General features: G+C 45.3%; 1 protein-coding gene across 2 annotated transcripts; it reads left to right on the forward strand.

Annotated features, from left to right (window-relative positions):
- Window positions 1-1,892: 1,892 nt before the first annotated feature.
- tsc1b (TSC complex subunit 1b) lies at window positions 1,893-21,088 on the forward strand. Of its 2 annotated transcripts, none has more exons than XM_034546650.1 (22): window positions 1,893-2,166; window positions 5,958-6,172; window positions 6,387-6,490; window positions 7,165-7,317; window positions 7,764-7,908; window positions 8,352-8,506; window positions 8,595-8,668; window positions 8,776-8,954; window positions 9,218-9,336; window positions 10,511-10,676; window positions 10,764-10,885; window positions 11,603-11,696; window positions 11,840-11,947; window positions 12,514-13,159; window positions 14,218-14,261; window positions 15,026-15,192; window positions 15,450-15,632; window positions 15,786-15,896; window positions 16,650-16,775; window positions 17,837-18,024; window positions 18,099-18,263; window positions 18,567-21,088. In XM_034546650.1, exons 2-22 carry the CDS (start codon window positions 6,064-6,066, stop codon window positions 19,225-19,227), a joined length of 3,819 nt encoding a protein of 1,272 aa, XP_034402541.1. In that variant the 5' UTR covers window positions 1,893-2,166; window positions 5,958-6,063; the 3' UTR covers window positions 19,228-21,088. The 2 variants fall into 2 exon arrangements, with proteins under 2 accessions (XP_034402541.1, XP_034402542.1); XM_034546651.1 differs by having other exon boundaries at window positions 14,218-14,231.
- The last annotated feature ends 230 nt before the right edge of the window (window positions 21,089-21,318 follow it).

The raw sequence follows: 21,318 nt of genomic DNA on the forward strand, positions 1-21,318 counted from the left end.
AACTCTTTTGGTTTTCTGATTTTGTAATGAAATGCAATACTTTAAAGTGGTTAAGGAGCATAATCACTCAATTTGATTTTAACATGAGACATCTTATGACAACAGGATCTAGAACCTGTAGTGACTGTTTAATAACATGTTTGGTTGGATGTTGAAGAAGACAGAAGATGTATTTCAAAATTATAATTTTTTTTATTGTAAAAAAGAAAGACATTTAAATATGCCATTAGCATGTTTATATGTACTTAATTGTCTGTATATATTTCAGAACTAGTTAAAAAAAAAGAGATACAAAAGTTTGATTACCGGGTTTGATTTAATATTTTATTGTACAATCAGCTATTATAGTGACTCAAGACCTGCAATGACATTACTTTATTGTATGTTGATTTATCTCAACACTAAACATCTTGTTACAAACAACTTGCAGTTGACCCTTTTCACGTCATATATTTTGACTTCTTATAACATTCACAGTAGGATTTTCCTTCTTTCATGCACATAAATCACCTATTAACTTTAAACACGCTCATTGATGAAAACAATATAAAAACTCACGGCAATGATGATATGGGCATTAAAGCACAAAGTGTGTCATTTTGGTGTTATATTTTATTTGAGCCACTGCAAAATAAATTATGCTACTGTCAAATTTAAACTACTGTGTAACCAAATATTTCAGTCATATTGTATATTTTAATTAAGTACTACGACATAACAGGTTAATACACAGTCACTGAGGCCCAGTAAACCTAGCACAGACTGGTGAGGGGATGAGGCGCCTCGATATTTATAAAAAAAACCTCCGGATTACTGGAGATTACAGTGCGTTGTGGCCTGATAGTGTGAATGAGATTAGATGTCTGACTGCCCGTTTTCAAAGGCGTATGCCTGAATTAAACAAATAGCAAAACATGGCAGTGTAGAGACACAATAGTGTAGTGACTCAGTAAGGTGACATGCATACATTATTTGTAGCAATAAGAAATTATTAATTTTTTAAGATACATTTAAGTGGCACTGTCTTCCAAGTCATTAAATTGCATTTAAGGGTCCAACAGTTGAGCAGGAACTTTAAATATGCTTGAGACTCATTGTTGTTTTTCATTCTCTAAACTGTATTTTACTAACACACTTTCCGCCGCAGAGCGCCTGTCTAAATGACAAAGGACAACTAAGTGCACGGTTACAATATCCCCATTACTTTTCAACATACTGTAGCACTATCTTACATTAGTAAGATATTATACTGATGACACTTACCAAATCTTGATTAAAGGGCTATCTTATGTGGAGTCTGATGTAACGTTAGCCCCCTTTGAGAAACACATGCAACATTAATAGCAATGCTATTATTTGTTTAGCTAAAACGTTTGACTGATTAAAAGACTGTATAATGATATCTAACATCTAACATTTACAAAAGTCAACAGTAATAGCTACCTTTTGCATATTGTTTGCATGGTTAGAATGGCGAGAGGATGACAAGACCTGTAAAGACAGAGCAGATAATAGGAAGGAAAAAATAAAAATAAATAGCCAGCGCCACCGAAGCACACATCTCATAATTTCGACTTTCCATCTCAGAATTATGACTCACCTCATAATTCTGATTTAAAGTCTTACCATGGGGATATTTTTCGTAATCACAGATTTTCATCTTATTTTCTCTGCAGAAATGGGCTTCCATAGTTAAGAGATACGTTTTAACATCCGATCTGTTTTTTATAATATATTTTTTACAATTTACACTATTGGGTTTCCATACAGATCTCACCTCTACCTGGTTAAAAAAAAAAAAAAGAAGAAAAAAACTAATTTGCGCGTGCGCTCTTCACATGTGGGTCACGCGAAACCGCATTACACACATTTCATCCTTCCACCAATGGGGAGATGGGAACAACAATCTTAGCTTTGCAGCAGAGCAAAAACATATATCCCTGGACACAGATGAAACACAACTTCTGCATCATTACACGTAATTCACCCCGTTTATTTTAAATGTTGTCCGGGTAAAAAAGTTATTCAAGTGGCGGTCGCGATTTGCCCGGCGCTAACTTGTGGGATTAGTTTGCACGCTGCCTGACAGCGGAGGTTGACTGCGGTGGGATGGGCTGTGAGGTGTTCAAGATGGCGGCGCCCTGTGGAGTGCAGCTACTTTAACAGGTAAACAGGTCCGATTATTCGCGTCTTCTGATTTTTTCTTACAGCGAATCTCAACGCACACGAATCGTTTCGCAGCGCACGAGGCACTCGGCTTGCTTCTCCGCCGATAGGACGCCACTGACAGGCAAGACGAGTCCCCGGCCGAGTTTGGGTCGCTGCTCCCAGCTAGCGTTAGCTCGCTCTGCGTTGGGACCGACTTGTTTTTGGAAAGAACCGGTGATGGATTTGTTGCAGACGTTGACGCTTTGAGCGTTTAGTCGTGGTTGTATCTGCGTGTTATTGTTGGGGTTGAAGAGGTTGTCTCTTTGCCAGGGTAAAAGGTGCCTGCGTATGTGTTTATTCGGATAAAGTAAACCCAACCCTGTCCATTGTTCTCAGCGAGTTGTTTACGACAAGCAGCAGCCAGTGGTCAGTGCACATCTAGCAGCAGCTCTGCTGCTTCTCCGCCTCATACCGGGGCTCTGGCCGGGGCTCTCACTGTGCACGTCGGCATAAACAGATTGTCTTTATGGCCGTCTGTGTTTTTAATATATATCTTTTTAAACGCATTAGCTTATTTGTTTGCCTCGTGATGCATCACAGTGACATGTCTCGTGCAGCTTTTCTGCGTCATATTAATTTTGCTTTAAATCCTCCGTCTGCAGTCCCTCACGAATATGGTTCAGTTTTTCATTCTGTGGTCATGTCAATCATTAATATACCGTCGTCAGCGTGCGCTCATTCATCCGTCATTAGGCTCTCCTGCCGCCGTGGCGACACGATGGTTCACTAGCTTCCCCAGATTGACCTCTTTGACCCCCTCCTGCCACGTCACGCGTGGCTCACTGTCACCGTGTTTATTGTCTTGTTTGTCACAACTTTGCTAGTTTATGGAAACACTAATGTCTTACAGCAGGGCGGTAGCCAGCCAGGGTTACAGAAGTACTAAAGTCACGTGTTCAATGTCTGACCAGAGATACCCCCCCCCCCCCTCCCAAAAAGAATCTCTGAAATGCTTGAATACTTTTGTATTGTAATATATTCATTCCGCTGTATTTTCTGTCCATTTCATTTCCTTAAGCCTCTATATTATGTATTATTTTAAGGAAATAATGCGACCTTTACTTGTAGAGGTTTTAATGTTTTTTCTTTTCACAAACCGTTTTAAAAGAGGTGTTGTATTGCATTTTCCACAGGGGTGTCAGGGTGTCAGGGTACACTAGATAGTAGAAACGCCTCTCTGTATAACGCAGTACTGATGTTTGGGACTGCATTTGTTTGAGTGTCTATTCAGACATTTAACTGTGGTAGAATTTTAAAAAAGTGTCCCTTTTTGCTCCTAATATTCATTTGTAATCGTTATTTAACTTAATTACGTTTCGATAATAAATCCTATGAAGGTAGCTTTTGCTTCTGACTTAATTGGATATTGCTCAAAGTAATTATTGCTAAACTCAATTAATTGATTAGCTGGCCGTCCGTAAAGTACATTTTTGATGGATTAATTGTTAACTTCTTTAGCAAAGAAATGTCAAAGCAAACCGTTTTCTGGTTCTCGCTTCTTTTAGAAGGATTTACAGCTTTGCTGGTTTGGACAGAACAAGACGCCTGAAGACCTCACAATGGGCTCTGGGAACCATTTGACGGGTCTTTTGCTTCTTCGATCTTCTGACATGTCATTGACCAGAAAGTTGTCATTTTGAGTCAAAATAGCTCTGATCATGACGTAACCGGTGTAAAATAACTGTTCGTGTGATGCCTGATCCCTGTTTGGTCCAGCAAAACCACTTCAACAATTGCTTTTTATCTTGGATACAAAGAAATGTGCTGTTGTGCGAAATAAACAGGCTCAGTTGGATCGGGCGGGCTGTTTATGCCTCTGATGAAACTGCTTTAGAATATTCACCCAGGAAAAAAATAGAGGCTGCTGGTAAACCGCTTGCACGCTGCCAAATGTAATTTCCAGTGTGTGTACACGCATAGAAGCGCTCGGGCTGCATAGAGGTTCTTTGTGTCCTGTTCTCAGTTCACACTGTGCCACTGAAGGCGCTCGCTCGGAGGGTGGGGGGCGACCCACGACCGAAAATGGGGCAGTTTGATATTGTGATACACAACTACGGTGTCTAAATTGATAATGACAAGCACTAACATTTCTCCCAAAAAATATTATTTCCCACTTAATTTCTTAATTAAATGTGAAAAAAACCAAACACTCAATACTTTTAATTTGCCAGGATACAAAACCGTACAGATATTTATTTAATATACCAGAAATCATGCTATATTGAGTGTATATTTAAGTGTTGAAAGGAGATCTTCAGAGCTGATGAGGCTGCCGGCCTGCTGATTCATTACTCCGTTAGAGAATAAGCTGCTGGGTGCAGACACCCTGATGATAATGACCTGCCTGTCAGGATCATTCATTCCCTGTTTTTCAGATGGAGATTTGCCCGGCTCTTCCTGGCCTCCTTTTTATACTTTGAACGACTGACTCGGCGTCTGGCCCAAAATGCATCACAGAAAACATAAATAGACCAATAAGCTCAACTGGTAAACACATTAGGCCAGGCGGTGTTTTAAAAAAAATGTTTTAAAGCAAATCCCTGTCGCAGTGTACTAATTAGTAAAGGCAGCTCTTGAAGATCGAAGGAAGTCATCTGGCGCGGTCACATAAGATACATTTGTCTTAATTGCTTCTTGGGAAGTTTCCCCACCATGTCTGTTGGCTTCATTGCATTCCCTGAACGTGTGTGTCCTCCTCACTGCTGTAAAAAGTTAGTCTACTGTATACAAATAAACTTAAAATGAACATGGCTTCAGTTTGCCAAGTAATCAATATGCTAGGTATGACAAACAGTGTTGGGAAAGTTCACTTTCTACATGAACTAGTTCAGTTCATAATTCAAAATGTTGAACCAAGTTCACAGCTCCAAAAAATGAACTAGTTCAGTTATTTTTTTCAATATGTTGCGAGCTATAATGGAAATCTTTATCTGTCTGCAATACCGCTCTTGGCCTCTACGCAACTCGGCGCTCTCACACTTGCCAGGCATAGGGCTGAAACGTTGAGACAACACTGATGACAAAGACGTTCAAAAACAACAGAACGTTTTATGTTTACGTTTATGTTTCTGGCAGATAATGTTCCCAACCAGCTGCATTCCAGCTGAGCTAGGTGTGCATAGTCTTGTTCTCAACTACATTTAAGTTCCCTGTTATATGCTTTTGCAAATAATTTTTTTTTTTTTTCAAAATTCCCGAGACAAAATTCCAGTGGAAACTTTCCGGAAACTTTCCGCCCCTTTGCAACCCTAGTCATAGCGCTCATAGAGGTTAAACAAAAAAACATAGAAGGGAACCCTTTAATCTGTTACCAATACACCTGCAGTACGTTTTCTTGTTTTTTTGGCCACTTGGGGGCAATGCAACAAGCTGTAAACGGTCTGTTCACCGTGTAAAGTTCACACGGCTAATGTGTTGACAGACTGCTTGCTTGTTTACACACCCAGGAGACATTCTTTTGGAGTCCTGTCTGCGTCCACTCGGTAAATGAAAGTCCAACAATAACTGTCCACTTTTTTTTAGTGCTTCACACTCCGCTGCCCCAGAGCCATTCTTGTTTATATACGAGTAAATTCGATGAGTTACCGGTTTGGACAACATGTCAGTTTGCCTCCATTTTAAAGAAATTTCACTCGTTCAAACCCTCCCTCCCAGTACTCCGTCGGTATTGTCATGTGACCACTAATCCTAAACCACAGCTCTTACTAATTCTGGGAATGTTTATGAATTGGTTCCTTGGCACGATGTAGAGGTGCCTGGAGACCGTGTTGGTGGGTGGCCCCAGGAGTCCTCCAGGCAGGTGGGGACGGACACCGCGAGAGAGACGCTGCCTCCACCCCCAGCACTGCCACCACCATGGCCAGGGAGCAGCCGAACGTGGGGGACCTCCTCCCGCTCCTTGAGACCTCCGACCTCCAGCAGCTAGAAGAGATCCGAGGCCTCATCAACGAGCAGCTCAGCACTGGTAGGGCAGCGTGGCTCAAGGTTGATCCTTGTGTGTTCAGATATCTGGGGAGCTTTGAGAAATTGTGACTGTACTTGTCCGTTTGGCCAGTTAGCCATTTTTCACAGACCTTGGTTAGTGGGATGTTCTAGTTTGTATGCTTACTGCTATTTATAAAAAAAATAAAAATAAACAAAGTCATCTCAATGATTCTTCCTTCCTGTTTCCCTTAAAGAGCGAGGGTCCATGCTGCTGAACGGGCTGGTGGACTACTTCTTGGAAACAAACTCTGCCCAGGCCATGCATATCCTCTCCTCAGTCAGAGAGCCACATGATAAGGTGATGATTTGTTTTGCGGTAAAATCAATTATTTCCAATCGAATCGCCTGGATTAGAGGATCTGCTCGACTTGATTTTATTCTTGCTTTTCTCTCCCTCTGAGTGCAATTACTGATTTATGCTTTGATGGACAGGCCCAGCCATCTGTGCATCTGATTAAATATGTATATATAGCTTGTTAGCTTAGCTCAGTCGCTAGCAGGGCAATCGTGTCACGCAGGTCATTCAGAAGAAATATTGACTCCATTGACTTTCCTGTGGGGAAAAAAAGGAGGTCCAATACAAGTGAATGGTTCAACACAGTATATTCATTAATGTTGTATTCTCATTGTCAACACAAAACTCAAGTTAAAAAAAAAAAGAAGACTTGTGAGAAAGGAAAGCACAATTGATGCAGAGGACAGGGCTCACACATCTGAATCTGTGAGAACACACGCATTAATTTTGTCGGCGGCCTTGTCTTCAGCTCCCAGTGACGTCTTCCACTGTTTTGTTGTTGTTGTTTTTTGTATTTACATAACGTAACAATATATTAAATTAAATATATAAAAAGTGCAATTCTAAATTCAAGTTAAGGATAGTTGCCTCTTCTTATCAGTTACTAATAAGAAAAGACTCCAGCCACCTTATTGTGTTAAATACAGAGCTAATGCTCCTCCCTCCCTCCGCTGCAGCACCTTCTGGACAAGATGAATGAGTGTATGACCAAACAGGCCTGTCGTCTGCCCACCCTCACCCTGCTCGGCCACGTGATCCGCAAGCAGCCGTCCTGGATCCACAAGATCGCTCGATACCCTCTGCTGCTGTCGCTGCTCAAATGCCTCAAGGTAAGAGCAAAGACCTCCTCGTCTAGGCACCCAGAGGTGTGGGGATGGGCGTCCAGCTGCGTTTAGATATTTGGGCAGACTCTTTTAGAATTTGCAGGTTTCAGGGCTGCGTCAAACAGTATACATTTCTTTGGATTTCTTTAATTTGCAAACAAAGCACGGAGATGTGGAATGACGACGCACGGGTCGGCTTCTTGAAGCGTTCGTTGAGCTGAAATCTGATTTGCTATTTAGTGCGCTAAAAACCGCGTGTGCACCTCCCTACCGGAAAGGAGACTCTCAGGACGTCACTTGGTAATTCCAGTGCGTCCGAAGAGGTACATACTACCTTTTTAGTATGTTGACCCATAGTACACATATTGATTATGTGAATAGTACGTGATTTTGGACGCTGTAATAAGCCAGTAAAAGTTCTTATTTCAACTTTTTCCAATCTGACTTGGCAGACGGATACGGACGTAGTGGTCCTGATAACCGGAGTGCTGGTGCTGATCACTCTGCTACCCATGATCCCTCAAGCCGGGAAGCAACACCTGTGGGAGTATTTCGACATCTTCGGCCGCCTGGCGTCTTGGAACCTGAAGAATCCTGGTAGGTGCTTCCTGTCGCGTCTCACAGAACCGTGTTTGTATGAATGGGTCACTCCAACTGGTCTTTGGGTACTCTCATACTAACCTCCTTTGGTACAGAAAAGAATGATAGTATATGATATATTGGGAGCCAACAAATATCCCTTAAATTATTCTTATTAGTGAGAAATATTACCCAAGCCTGTTCTAAAAAAACACTTTAATATTGTATTCAAATCTCATTTACCAAAGGGTGAACCACTCATCGGCTTCCGAGATGATCTTTGAACTTGCAGGCAGTTAACTGGAGCGTGGAAATCTGATTTTGGTGAAAGGGGCGGCAGTCTGGGATGGCAAACTGGGCCAAACAAACATCTGTAGCCAATAATCTTGCTGTTCTCGTTGAATGTGTGAGACTGTTAACAGTTTTTTTTTTTTCCCCTTGGGTACTTTTGACCCGTTCAGGGCACGTTTCGGAGGTTTATCTAATCCACCTGCACGCCAGCGTCTACTCACTCTTCCACCGTCTCTACGGCATGTACCCTTGCAACTTTGTGTCCTACCTGCGCTCCCATTACAGCATGAAGGAGAACATGGAAACTTTTGAGGAAGTAGTGAAGGTGAGGATCTCAACCCCGCTGCCGTGCTTTGTTACTCGACATTGTTACAAATTACTAATAGAGATGTTGTGTCCAACCGTCCATTCAGCCGATGCTTGAACACGTTCGTATCCACCCAGAGCTAGTGACAGGAACCAAGGACCATGAGCTTGACCCCACCAGGTAAATCTCGTCATCCTCTGCATGGCAGAGGAACCATTTGGTGTTGTAATCATCTTCTCCAAGTCCACTGCATCTCCTTGACGAATGGTGCTATGCTTTTGCAACAGATGGAAAAAGTACGAAATCCACGATATCGTCATTGAATGTGCCAAAGTGTCTCTTGACCCCAAGGAGGCCTCCTGTGAGGAGGGCTACGCCAACATGCCTGAAAACTTTTACCCCCAAGTCCACCTGCGACCACAAGACTGCACTTCCAGCCCCTACACAGACCTCCACAGCAGCTACGGTCAGTAAACCCCTCATACATGCGACACCCAGCAGAGCCCCAACGATACTGGAAGCACATAACAATAAACATTCGCTTTATTTTTGAGTGAGAAATTGAGTTGTCATTGCTCTCTGGTGGAAAAAACATATGCAATATGAAACTGTTTCTAAGTTGGGTTCTAAAATTCCCACTAGCTTACAAGCCAGTCGACCAGTGTCTTAAAGAGAAGTGGGTGCATCCATTTGAAGATTGATCCGACTATTTTGTCTTCTTGACAACAGGAAGCTCTTCTTCGACCCCGTTCTCGACTCCACGGCAGCCGCTACCCCCGCCCCTGTCCTTGCCCCCCTTCTCAGGGACGCAGTCCTCGCCCCGCAGCCCACAGACCTCCAGACGGCAGGTAAGATCATCCATAACGCCGCCGAACGAGGTCAAAAACATTGGCTGAGACGCGAGGTGACTGATCAGGGGCTGGTGGCGGCAGGTCTTTAGTCGCCAAGCTTCTGTTTGCTGCCAGCTCTTGGACGTGTGGTCATGTTTACACTCCATATGTCACCTGTCAGGTGTAGTGAGTTCAGTGCATTCCCTCCAAAAACCACACAATGTCCTCAATCAGAGCAACGCTTTGCTTTTTTTTTGGCCATGGAGATGCAGTCTCTCCCTCTCTATTATTATGCCGGCCACACGAGGGAGGGGTCTGGGTTTCTTTTTCTGCCTCCCATGGGGGTCTGTCTGAGTATTTGTCTCTGCGATGGGAAACATGGGAGTTTTTTGTTGTTGTTCTTTGGCGGAGGGTGGGTACATTGAGTGAAATGATGTCGTGCTGGGAGAGATGCTGAACCTCCACCTGCTCCACGGTCACTCCAAGGTAAATTAATACTGAAAGTAACGTATTTCAGTAAAGATTCATCGGCAAAGTGAAACTATCCAGGATCACATTACATACATTTTTAACGGGAGTATAAGAAGTGGCAACTAGTCCTCCCTCAGTTATAATCATTACAGCAATAACGGTAACGGCGCAGTATATTGGATCCTGAAAGCAACACCTTTTCTAGGCCCTCTCTGGAGGGAGGTCAGAGGTCAGTGATTCAGCAAGTTGGACGATCTGCCAGAGGGTCTCAAACCTGGATATTGGAGTGACTCCTAACTCCTAGCTCAGATTTTCCCACTAAGAAACTGTTTAGCTGAGGTGTGGAGTCAGGTTGTCCCGCGATAGGTTTAGTTACTAGATGCTCAACAACAGCATATTGCATTTGCTGTGTGACATCGTGGCTCTGCTATTTTCCTCGGATATTAATGTTTCATATCATAATAAAACATGTGCAAATGTTCATTACTTTAGCGGAGGTGTTTTTTTTGGGGTCTCGGATGAATTGGCCCTAACTCTGTTATAAAACAATGTGGGAAGCCATGTAATTAAACCCCAATTCTGCCCCTCAGACTGCAAGGGGGCATGTACGATAGCTATTGTGGAAATGCAGCTCTAACTGTGACGATGGAGGCTGGCAGCGAATGTCTGTTGTGATGGTTTCGCTGTCAGAGCTGTTATCATTCAGTCTCCGTTTTCCCAGAACTCCACCTGTGAACTCAACTCTTCCTCTGGGGGGAAGGACCCTCTGTGGAGCCCCTCCTCGTTGTGTGGCATGGCCACGCCCCCTTCCTCCAGAGGCATGTCGCCCAACCTGGAGCTCTCCCACAGTGCCTCACACCTTCCCGGCCGCTTCCAATGCACATCAGGTCAGCACTGGCACGTTAACGAGAGAGCTGTTGGGTGTACTGGTCTGGAATTTTCTTTTCCGCTGACCGCCGATTTGTTTTTGGCAGGAGGAAAAGGAACGCCTGCCTCCAGCACTCCAGCCACCTCTTCCCCACCGCCCACCCTATCAGATGACTTCCCCATAATCTCCTTACCAGCCAACACAGTCCAATCCAGTCCACCAAGAAAGGTATGCTCTCGCACCTCTATTTTTCTAATTCTCATTATAGCACTATAGATGTTTTTACAGCAGAACAGAGTTGTAAAAAGCCAATGCTGCTTTTCTGAATTTCACAATAGTTTAATTATTCATGAGACTATTCCTCTTGTTTTGCTTAATCAGGAACATCCAAGCAAATCTGACAAACATGTCAGCCAATTCCAATTATCTTAACTTGTATCAGCTTGAAAACTAATTTCCTAGTCGGCAGGAGGCTAATTGATTAATCAAACATGATTTGATAATGAAGTGAAGTATTGGGAGTAAAGAGTTGACGTCGTCACGGTGGAATCACAGGATTCTGATTTTATAATGTTTTGGGAGGGCTTTTTATCTCATAAATGCTCTTTAATTCTGGTGCATAAATGTAGAAATAGGCAATAATATAAACCTGCCCTTATACAATACATGTCATTTAGCTGATGCTTTTATCCAAAGCGACTTACAATCATGTTACATTCACACACTGTAGACACAGCTACAGGGAACAATTCAGGGTTAAGTGTCTTGCTCAAGGACACATCGACTATGGTGGGGATTGAACCACCAACCCCCTGAATGAAAGACTGACCTACTAACCACTGACCCACAGTCGCCCTTGAGGATTTTAATCCCAAATCATTCGCTACGACGTGAAGGTGTAAATGATAAATGAAAAGGAATTTAAAGTATAAACTGTCTTTCCAGGATCGCCGACATGGAGAAAGTGGTAAGCCTGCACTGGTGCGACAGGAACCAGTGAAAGACACAGAGAAGAGTGCGGACGTAGCCGCACACAGAGGTAAGCATCTCATCACTGTGAAATCCTTTCAAATCAAGGGTCTCCAAAGCTCCTCAATTTTCAATCTCATACCAAATGATAATAGGAAGTGAAATCAGTCGTGGTTAAAAGGTTCAGTAATATTTGTGATCCTCCCTCATCAGATGCGGGCGCCGCGGAGAGCGTCTCCATGACTTTGACGGAGCTGTCGGTCTTCATGAAGAAACAGGAGCTGGAGCTTCAGCTGAGAACGGAGAAAGAGAGGGAAGAGGGTGAGGGTCCACTTGCTGCAGATCCAAGAACGGCAATCTGTCTGTGGAGCACACCGGTTACATTGCCATACCATAAAACTATTTGGCTGCACATTAAACAGCCTTAGGCACAGAGATGTCCTCTGCGGAGACCAAACAGATTAAGATCTGAACTGTTTCACTACAGTATTTAGTTTTGAGTTGGTTCCCACGAGCTAACTTAACCTGCGCTTGTGCACTTTGACTAAACATCCAGGATGCTAACGCACTCTCGTTCATAGCCCTGCTTGTGTTCAGCCATCTCTGCACAGTCATTGGTGTGAATCCCACTTGAGCCACTTGTAACTAAAAATAAATGCACCTACAGTACCGTGAAGCACCTGCCAAAGGGCACATGCTCTTGCTGCTGAAGCTGGCTGATTAGACATTTCTCTTCTCTCTTTGGGGTGGAAAAAGCCCAGAATCCCAGACACCTTATTGTATCTGTGCGGGGGCGGCGGGTACTTCGCACTTTAAGTATTTCAGCACAGACATTCAGAACATACACGCAGGTTTAAGTCCAACTCCTCCAACTGTTTCTGCTGCAGCTGCCATCACCGAGGAGCTGCTGAAGATCGAGGAGACACAGGAGCTGTCGGGTTTGAGGGGCTTCGACTCCCCGTTCTATCTCACCACAGAGACTCTGACTGGCTGTCAGGCACAAGACGAGACCTTCTCCGACACCCAGTCTGGAGGGCCCGGCAGGGACACCCGACATGTGGCATCGACGCCGGACAAAGGGGAGACCACCGCGAGTACCAGCGGCGCAGGGAGTGACCGAGGAGGAGGTGGAGCAACAGGGGACAGCCGGAGTTCGGCCCTCGGCCTCGAGCAGTCCTGGTCCTTCCAGTCAGGGTTCACCCCCATCGAGCACCACCTGCACTGGAGCCCCTCGGCCCCGGGCGACGACATCGTGGCTAAGTTCGGGATGTTCTCCCCGAGCCCGTGCGGTAAGACCCCGGCTCCGGTGCCCTACGAGTCGTTCTTCGACCTGGCCCTGCCCAGGGCGGCCTCGCTCTTCGTGGGCCAGAAGACGTCGGAGGCGGTGCACAAGGCGGCGCTGGAGAGGCTGTTGCAGCGGGAGGAGGGGCTGGAGGACGGGGAGGAGGAAGGGGTAGCGACCGCTTCGCCACTGGAGGTGCTGGATCGCCTTGTTCAGCAGGGCAGCGACACCCATGATAAAGTTCTCAAGAGGTAAGAGGTCATAGCCTCTCTGCACAATTCCATTTTGATTTGAGGTTTTCTGCCTTTTTTTATTTAGCTTTTTTTATTAGCCATTTACATTGAATGATTCACCCACGATCGATCAATTTGTTCCTGCACAGCCTAAATGAACACATTTTGGCTGTGCGGGCATTTTGCCCTCCGACTGCTCTCTAGTGCGCTCAAGTGCATTTTCCGTATGAAACGGTGTGTTGTGAGTTTTCGCTGTGCTGGTCACTGTGCAGAGCCGGCCCGGGGTTTTTCCCCAGTCTGTTACTGCGGCCGAAAGGAAACACCCAGTTTAGAACAAGTGCGACATTGTTCATAATCTGTCGGCCCTTTTATACACACACACACACACACACACACATACACACACACACACACATACATACATACACACACACACACACACATATTCTGGCTTCGCTCATTTCGGTGGACCATCACCCCGACGATGTGTGTGTGTGTGTTATCAGTTTCTTGTGAGATGATCAAGACCACTCATGTCTGTATAATATATATGAAGCTACATTCAGTCTCCATCTAAAGTAAAATTATCTGCAGGTTGCCGACAGGACTAAAAGGAAATTGCAACTTCCTGAGCAAGAAATGGCACGTCATGTGATTTTGCATAAGTAAAGAAATGTAAGGCTATTTATTAGTGAGCTTTAGAGGTGCTGGTCAGGTTTTTCTTTTTTTTATCTGTGTGATTGGAGCCAGGCTAGCCAGTTCCCCCCCTTCTCGCTATATGCTGAGCTAAGAGTCTCCTGGTTGTGCGCATGTGTTTTTAACCTGTGTTTACCCCACCTTTCACCCAAGTTGTGTCTCTACATCGTGTGGTCCCGTCTAAAGCTGACCTCCTTACGAATACCTCAATACTTGTAGTAAAACCTGGTTTGAGATGCACTTTTTTGTGCCCCAATTCTCAACACCAGAAACTCGTTTCCACATGCTTCTTTTTGCTCAAAATGATCGTATCATATATTACACATCCCATGGAGATCGTCCTTCTAAAATGCTTTTTCTTCATTCTCTCCTTTTTCCAGATTACCTTTGCCAAGTAAGTCAGCTGACTGGACGCACTTTGGAGGTAAAACGCTGGCCGCATAAGGCTGCCGTACACTGATAAAAGAAGCCATTATGAAGACTGCAGACGGAGCGTTATTCAGGCATGACTAGTGATTCGTCACGCGCTCCGATACGTGAACAGCGTGTTGAAATGTTTCCCGTCCAGACAGGCGATTTGTTTATCAGAACACACAAAGTTGAGCCTGGTTTTGTTTACAACTCTTGACCAACTTGTAATTACAACCCTAGAATTGAATCATCCCCCTCCCCCTCTGATGTGCACCTGATAGGAGTCACGGAATTTCGATTGCACCTCAGAACTCAACTCTGAGCTTGTGTCTGACCGGTGAAACCTCTCTGGCACACCAACACTCATGAGAATTTATATTTAAGTGCGCCCGATATTTACATTATTTTCAGCGCTTTGCTTCGCTATCGTCAAAACCACAAGACTCCTTTGACAAAAAGTCATTTTACCTTGGTGAACTGTGTCTATAGGGTTAGTTTGGATCCATCAAAGACTCACAAGAACACGCACAACCGTACCCATTTAAGGCAGCTGTAGACCAGCGATTTTTTTTTAAATTAAAATATTTTTTTTAGTTTTTACATTTTGGGTTTAAGGGACTACACAAAGCTAGGGAATCTCGTTGAATCACATGTGCTATTTATTCCACACTGGAGTGATAATTAAGCTGATTTGTGCGTGTGTGTGTGTGTGTGTGTGTGGGTGTGTCGGGGCGAGCGGCCGTGTTAATTACATTGTTATTACCGTGGCCTCCCCAGGCTCGGCTCCGCTGGACGAGCTTCACACGCTGCGCAGCCAGCTGCTCCTGCTGCACAACCAGCTGCTGTACGAGCGCTACAAGAGGGAGCAGCACGCCGTCCGCAACCGACGCCTCCTCCGACGCATCATCAACGCCACCGCACTGGAGGAGCAGAACAACGCTATGGCAAGTTGGCACATGCTCATTATCACAGATTAGCCCTGTCAGAGACCCACAAAAAGCCTGTATTAAATGTTAACAAAACGGTAGTGCAGATGTGGTTGAGCTGCAGCGCCGCAGGACAGTTAATGGACCTGTCACACAACTGGAGGCTCACTGGTTTGATGACGGGGCGTCCTGCATTTCATACTTCTTACGTTCTTTCTAACAGACTTTTAGAAACTCCTGTACACTGTGTACTTAACTTGTTTGTGTTTGTGCAGAAGGACCAGCTGAACCTGCAGAGTGTGGACATCGAGTCTCTGAGGGAGAGTCTGCAGGTGGAGCAGCAGCGGTACAGGCAGCTGTGGGACGACCGGGAGACGGTGGTGACGAGGCTGCACAATCAGATCAGACAGCTGCAGCAGGGGCGGGACGACTACTACACCAAGAACCAGGAGCTCCAGGTACAAACACACAGACACGCACACAAAGGTATAAATAACTGTGTATGCAGCATCATGATAATAATACAGTACACCTATATTTGTCCACTGTAGTTACCTTTTTATAAGTTGTAGAGCAACTTTCTTTAATCTGGTTCCATTTGGGGTCTCCAGAGCAAGCTGCAGGAGTGTCAGAAGAGGATCGATGAACTGGAGGCGGAGCTTCAGAGGGCCAACAACAAAGTCTGCCACACTGGTCACCTCCTCAACCAGATGTCTATCAAGGTAAAGGAAGACCTGATTAATGGTAGACCGCCATGCACTGTTGGTAACTTAGTTATAGGTACCTACAACCCCGCTGTAAGAAATGCAAACTATCCCTTTAAATCAGCAGGACTCTTCTGGCTCATCGAGTGAAACATTTAAATCCAAAAAGATTCCTGTGTGCTCCCTTCTGCCTTTCTAAATGGAGGAATGGAGCAGGCTGAAGGACAGTTTGGTCACACTTGGGAGGGGGGGTTGGGGTTTACAACAGCGCATGTCTCCGTCCTGCCACCTCTCCGTAGACTGTCCAAAGGCTCTGTTGCCTTGGAGATGCAGTCTCTCCCTCTCTATTTTTGGGTCAGCAGCACGGTGGGGGGGGTCTGGGTGTTTTTTTGCCTCCTGGGGCTTGTCTGAAGTCTGTTTTCCTCCCCTGAGCCAGACTGAACCCGAAATCCGTAGATTCAGGAAGACAGGCTGTTAGATGACTAAAGGTCCTTATTCATGATGCTCAGGCAGAATGAATAGGCCGCATGGTGCGTGGATTAATATCTTCAGATCATTTTTATTGCGCCGTAGAGAAACGAGTGCACTGAACTGTTTAGACGGATCCTTGGCTTGTTGAACATTCAGCCTGGTTTCCTTGAGAGAACATCAATGACTAATGACGGCGCGCACGTTGCCGATGCGTTCCAAGATATTCCCGGGCAGGTGTGGTTTGTAGCGTAATTGCTGCTTTGCCCTCCGTCGTCATTGTTTGCCTCGTGTGTCCTTCAGCTGAGCAACAGTGAGAGCACCCAGCAGCAGATGAGCTTCCTGAACAAGCAGCTGCTGCTCCTCGGGGAGGCGCATAAGCTGTCCATGCAGGAGTTACCTCACGCGGGCGCCAACAACGATACGAAGGTACTGTGTGTGTGTGCGTGTGTGTGTGTGTGTGTGTGTTCGTAGGAGAACTGTGGAGAAGACAAACGGAGGTGAAAAAAGGGACACTATTTGGGTTTGTTGATCAAACTGTCCCACTGAAGCCGTTTTAGCTTCACACTGAGATCATCTGTCGAGATCATGTCATGGTCATCATAGTTATCAAAAAAGTGTGAGAAAACAACTCCATTTCAAGCTCCATTTTTTTTCTTTGTTCAGTTTATTGTAAAATATGTCCCGCTCGTAAATTCCTTTTACTTGTTACCCGAAAGTATAAGGAAGGAAAGTGAATCCAGAGAGCACTTTGTGTATTTTAAAAGCCCGACTAGTTCATGTGTGTTAAAATGAACTAACCGTCCGGTGTTTAAGTCGCATGTTCTAATCTTTTGATTGCGATGTACCAGACACACAGATGTAATTTGGGTGTTGGTCAATCCTCCAAAGATTAAGTTCAATAGAAAATAGAGCGTTCGTCGAAAGAATTATAATAATCATTTCAGCTTGTGCTTTTGAGGAAAGGAGTGACTTTGTTCTGACTTGAGTAATCAATTGAGTCAGATATGTCTCTAGATTTGACTCCTGTACTGTGCTACAGATCCACACAAAAGATTACAAGTGAATTGGCCACTTGTTTAAGGAGCATATCTTGAACTCCAGCTCCTGGTGCTGCTCAGCTGTCCGCTGCAGAACAATTTCTACTTTATTTAATTCTCAGTTGACGTGCAAGTTTCATCTGTCCAGAGCTTCACTGAATGCACCACATGAGTGCCTTCTGTTTTGTAGACCTCTGAGTATAACCACATTCACAGGTGCTGTAGATAATGGTAGAAAGTAGCATTTATTGCACTGAGAAATAGTGATGAACACTGAAAACTCCTCGTAGAACTACCATGAACCAAACAAGCCACTTTCACAAGGCTAAAATATATATTTTGTAATAAGTTGCCGTATCCTTGATCTGTGTCTTCTTCACCCCCTCATTAACTTTCTCGTTGCTTCCTGCTCTGTGTACCTCTGTGCTGACGACGACCACCACCACCCAGGAGGCCCAGATGCTGAAGTTGTCTTATGGGAAAGAGGTGGAGACGCTGAGGCAGAGCCTGCTGGTTCAGGGTCAGAAACTGGATGCAGCGCAGCAGAGAGTCGGCGAGCTGGAGACGCACCACTCCAAGAAGGAGCACCTCATCACCGAGCAGAAGAAGTTCCTCGAGGACGTGAAGTGTCAAGCGAAGTGAGTGCGAACCTCAAGTCCTCAGCACAAACCTCCTTGCGTTCTCTCTGCAACTTCATCTTTTCGTTCTGTAGGGCGGAGCTGCAGGCCTCAGACAGCAGGTATCAGGCTCAGAGGAGAATCACTCAGCTGCTGCAGACTGAACTCCTGCAGCTCTACAGCAGAGTGGAGACGGAGGCTCCGGCCGGCACCGGCAGCAGTTCGCCACCAGGGGGCAGCGCTGACCCACACGACTCCAGGTCAGGCTCAGCACTGTTTTTTTTGTGTAGCTGTTCAGTTTGCATCGTACTGTGTGACGATTAGTCTTCCAAATGTACTTGTAAATTAGTGTTTCAGCTTTTACAATGGTTCTTAACCTTTATGGAATGTGACAGTTTAAACTGACGTGTGAGTCGCATACTGTTTGGTCTGAATGTAATGCATGCGCTTATGTATCTTCTCTTCCTGGTATTGTCTTGACAAATACTTGGTATGAGCTGATCTATCAATAGATTTCGCGGTACTTGAGTTTATACTTGAGTTTTTCTTCTTGTCCTCCACAGTGTTATGGTGCCAGGTGGACAACTTCACACCAACGAAGAAGTGGTCAGTAGACCACCACACGACACCCCTCGGGGCAACGACAGCACTTTATCGTCACGGCAACCAAAGGCGAACAACTCTTCCAAGACCACGGCCAGCTCTCTCAGCGGCAGCCAGGACCTGGCCCCGCCCCGGCTGGTGGAGCCCTGCCTGTCCGGTCCCTACGCCAAATCGCTGGCGCCCCTGCCCCTCTCCGGCGCGCCGCTCACTGTGGGCTCCTACCCCAGCGCCAAGAGCTTCCTGGGCATGAGGGCCCGCGAGCTGTTCCGCAACAAAAGTGAGAGCCAGTGTGACGAGGAGGAGCAGCCGCCGTCGCTCCTGGCTGGCCTCGCCCACGGCCTGAAGACTGAGCTGTGCGTGGAGCCGCCCTGCCCGGGTTACATCGCCCCCGTCGGCCCGTCACATTCCCCCGTCCCGGCCTCTGCTCCCGCTCCTGCCACCCCTCTCACTGTGCCCACCAAGGAGCCCCCCTCCGAGCCCAAGCAGCGGGCCTCCAGCCAGGAAAGCCCCCGCAGGAAGGCAGGGTCGGGTGGAGGGCGGGCCCAGGCGGGTTCAGGGCGCCCCCGGCAGCAGCAGTTAAAGATCATGGACTACAACGAAACACATCACGAGCACAGTTAGAGACATCGGACTGAGCCGGGACGCAGGTCCAGAGACGAGTTTAACGACGGAGAAGAGCTACAAGTCAGCGAAAAGAGTAACATGTCAGCAACTCTTTGGATTTCAGTGTTATTTGTTCCATTCCTCTGAGTGGGCAACAGGATTTCCCACAATGTTTTTCTACTTTTTTTCATTACCCACTGATGGTTTTTGACACGGTGACAGGGATACAAAATGGATTTGATGTTACCAGTGAAGATGCTAGTCTTATGAATTTGATTATGAGACAGACGGCTTAAAACAACGCCGAACAGTGATCAAAAGTGATCAATAACTTACATGTGACACGGGGGAGCCTGACGTTTCGAAGGGTCAGTTCATCCAAACTGCAAAACATCACACCTGGCTCACGTATCGGCCATTACGGATAGTTTTTCTTTAATTTGTCCAAAACGTGAGAAATCGCTCTGAGATTTCTGCCTGCACAGCTGGCACAATGGAAGTGAATGGCGGCTGGTTTTGTGGTGCTCGCAGGCATTGAACGATCATTAAAATAAAAACACTTTCTGAAACGGTGTCACTGTAACTTTGGATAATTAACAAACCAAAGTTTTCTTTGGCACTACTTTCTACTAAAGAATGGTCCCTTTTGATGGGGACAAGACGGTTTCCATAAATACAAGTTTGGTTGTTATAATGTTAAAATGTGATCTGTAAATGCCTGTTGGCACCAGCCATTAAAGCCAACTCCATTGTGTTACATGTGGAGATGGGAATCTCCAAGACATATCTCAACATTTGGACAAATATAACTGAAACTTAGTAGGAAAATGTTAAAAATGTCAGTTTAGGTTGTACCTGCCCTTTGAAACCAAATCCGTTATCAACACCATTAACATCAGAGGAGCAGGAGTTATAATTTGTCATGATCATCTGTTCGGAGCAATTTGGCGTCGACCGCGGGGACCGAAATATGTTTTTGATGTCAAGAAATGCATGTTGAGCGTTGCATCAGAGCGATGGAGGTGATGAGCACGTGGAGGTGTTTAAATCTGTGGAAACCTTGGGAGTGGACTCATTGGGGGGGGAAACAAACAGGGGAGAATGTGTTTATTGTTTGCGACTGGAAAGCGCATCGGCGATGCGTTGGTTCTGGCATTTCAGCAACGGTGCATTGAGTAAAGCACTTGAAAAAATTAGGAACTGATGAAAATTGTATGCTTTTTTTTCCCACAATCTGTTGTACCTTTTTTTTTTTAATATATATTATTTTGGATTTATTTAGCCATGAAGTACATATCCTAAATTTGAATCGGACCTTGCAAGTGACACGAGCCCAAGCGTAAAAAAAAAAGAAAAGAAAATCATGTTTTTCTGTTCTGGACGACCACCCGACGGCTTCGAAGTGCCATGCAAACATTTGTGTTCTGGCTGAATTCAAACATCTTGAACAGAAGTGTTGTTTTCCTCGTGCTGCGTGTACACTCAGCTGGGACAGCGTGGAAAACAAAACATTGTGTCCAATCATGTTCCTTTGTGCAGGTCTGAGAAAACAGGGAGTGTCCTCTGAGTCTTAGAAGTAAACCGCGGCATCGAAAGCCGTCTAAATCCTGTTGTCCACCGGGAACTCCTGCTGTCACTTCCTTTTGCCTCGCTATCTAAAAGCATGTTCAACAATCCACTTTAAATGCCAACCGCAGTAACTACCGCAAACCAAGAGAGAAGGTACAATCAGCACAAACTGAGAAACCAGGACTCTGACCGGAGCTGGAGAATCTGGGATCAAATGTCGAGAGAAAAAAAAAAAAAAGGAAGTTCTTAAAGCAGTGGCTTGTGTTTAACTGTGAACAATAAAGATCGTCTTCAATGTTTTGCACTACAATTCTGAGTTTTGCTTCTTTCTGCTGCTGCTGAATATAAGCCGCCCCTTGTACCTCTGTGGAAGATGCAGCATCAAGGTGTTTCTGTCATTCTGTCCAGTGACTGTCGAGTTTGTCTTTTGGGACTGGACACTTTCAGATGTTGGCAGATTTTTTAAAAAGTCAGTCCTTCCTCATAAACTGGTTGTTTACAGCTCGATAGAAACAAAATGTCTTAATTTCTCATATTATG

Source organism: Cyclopterus lumpus, chromosome 12 (genome assembly GCF_009769545.1).
Source record: "Cyclopterus lumpus isolate fCycLum1 chromosome 12, fCycLum1.pri, whole genome shotgun sequence".
Taxonomy (NCBI): domain Eukaryota; kingdom Metazoa; phylum Chordata; class Actinopteri; order Perciformes; family Cyclopteridae; genus Cyclopterus; species Cyclopterus lumpus.

Coding starts and splice junctions, on each gene's coding strand:
- tsc1b (XM_034546650.1), top strand. CDS start 6,064: ATGGCCAGGGAGCAGCCGAACGTGGGGGACCTCCTCCCGCTCCTTGAG. Junction 8,669..8,775: donor CATGAGCTTGACCCCACCAG/GTAAATCTCGTC, acceptor CTTTTGCAACAG/ATGGAAAAAGTACGAAATCC. Junction 9,337..10,510: donor CACAGACCTCCAGACGGCAG/GTAAGATCATCC, acceptor CCGTTTTCCCAG/AACTCCACCTGTGAACTCAA.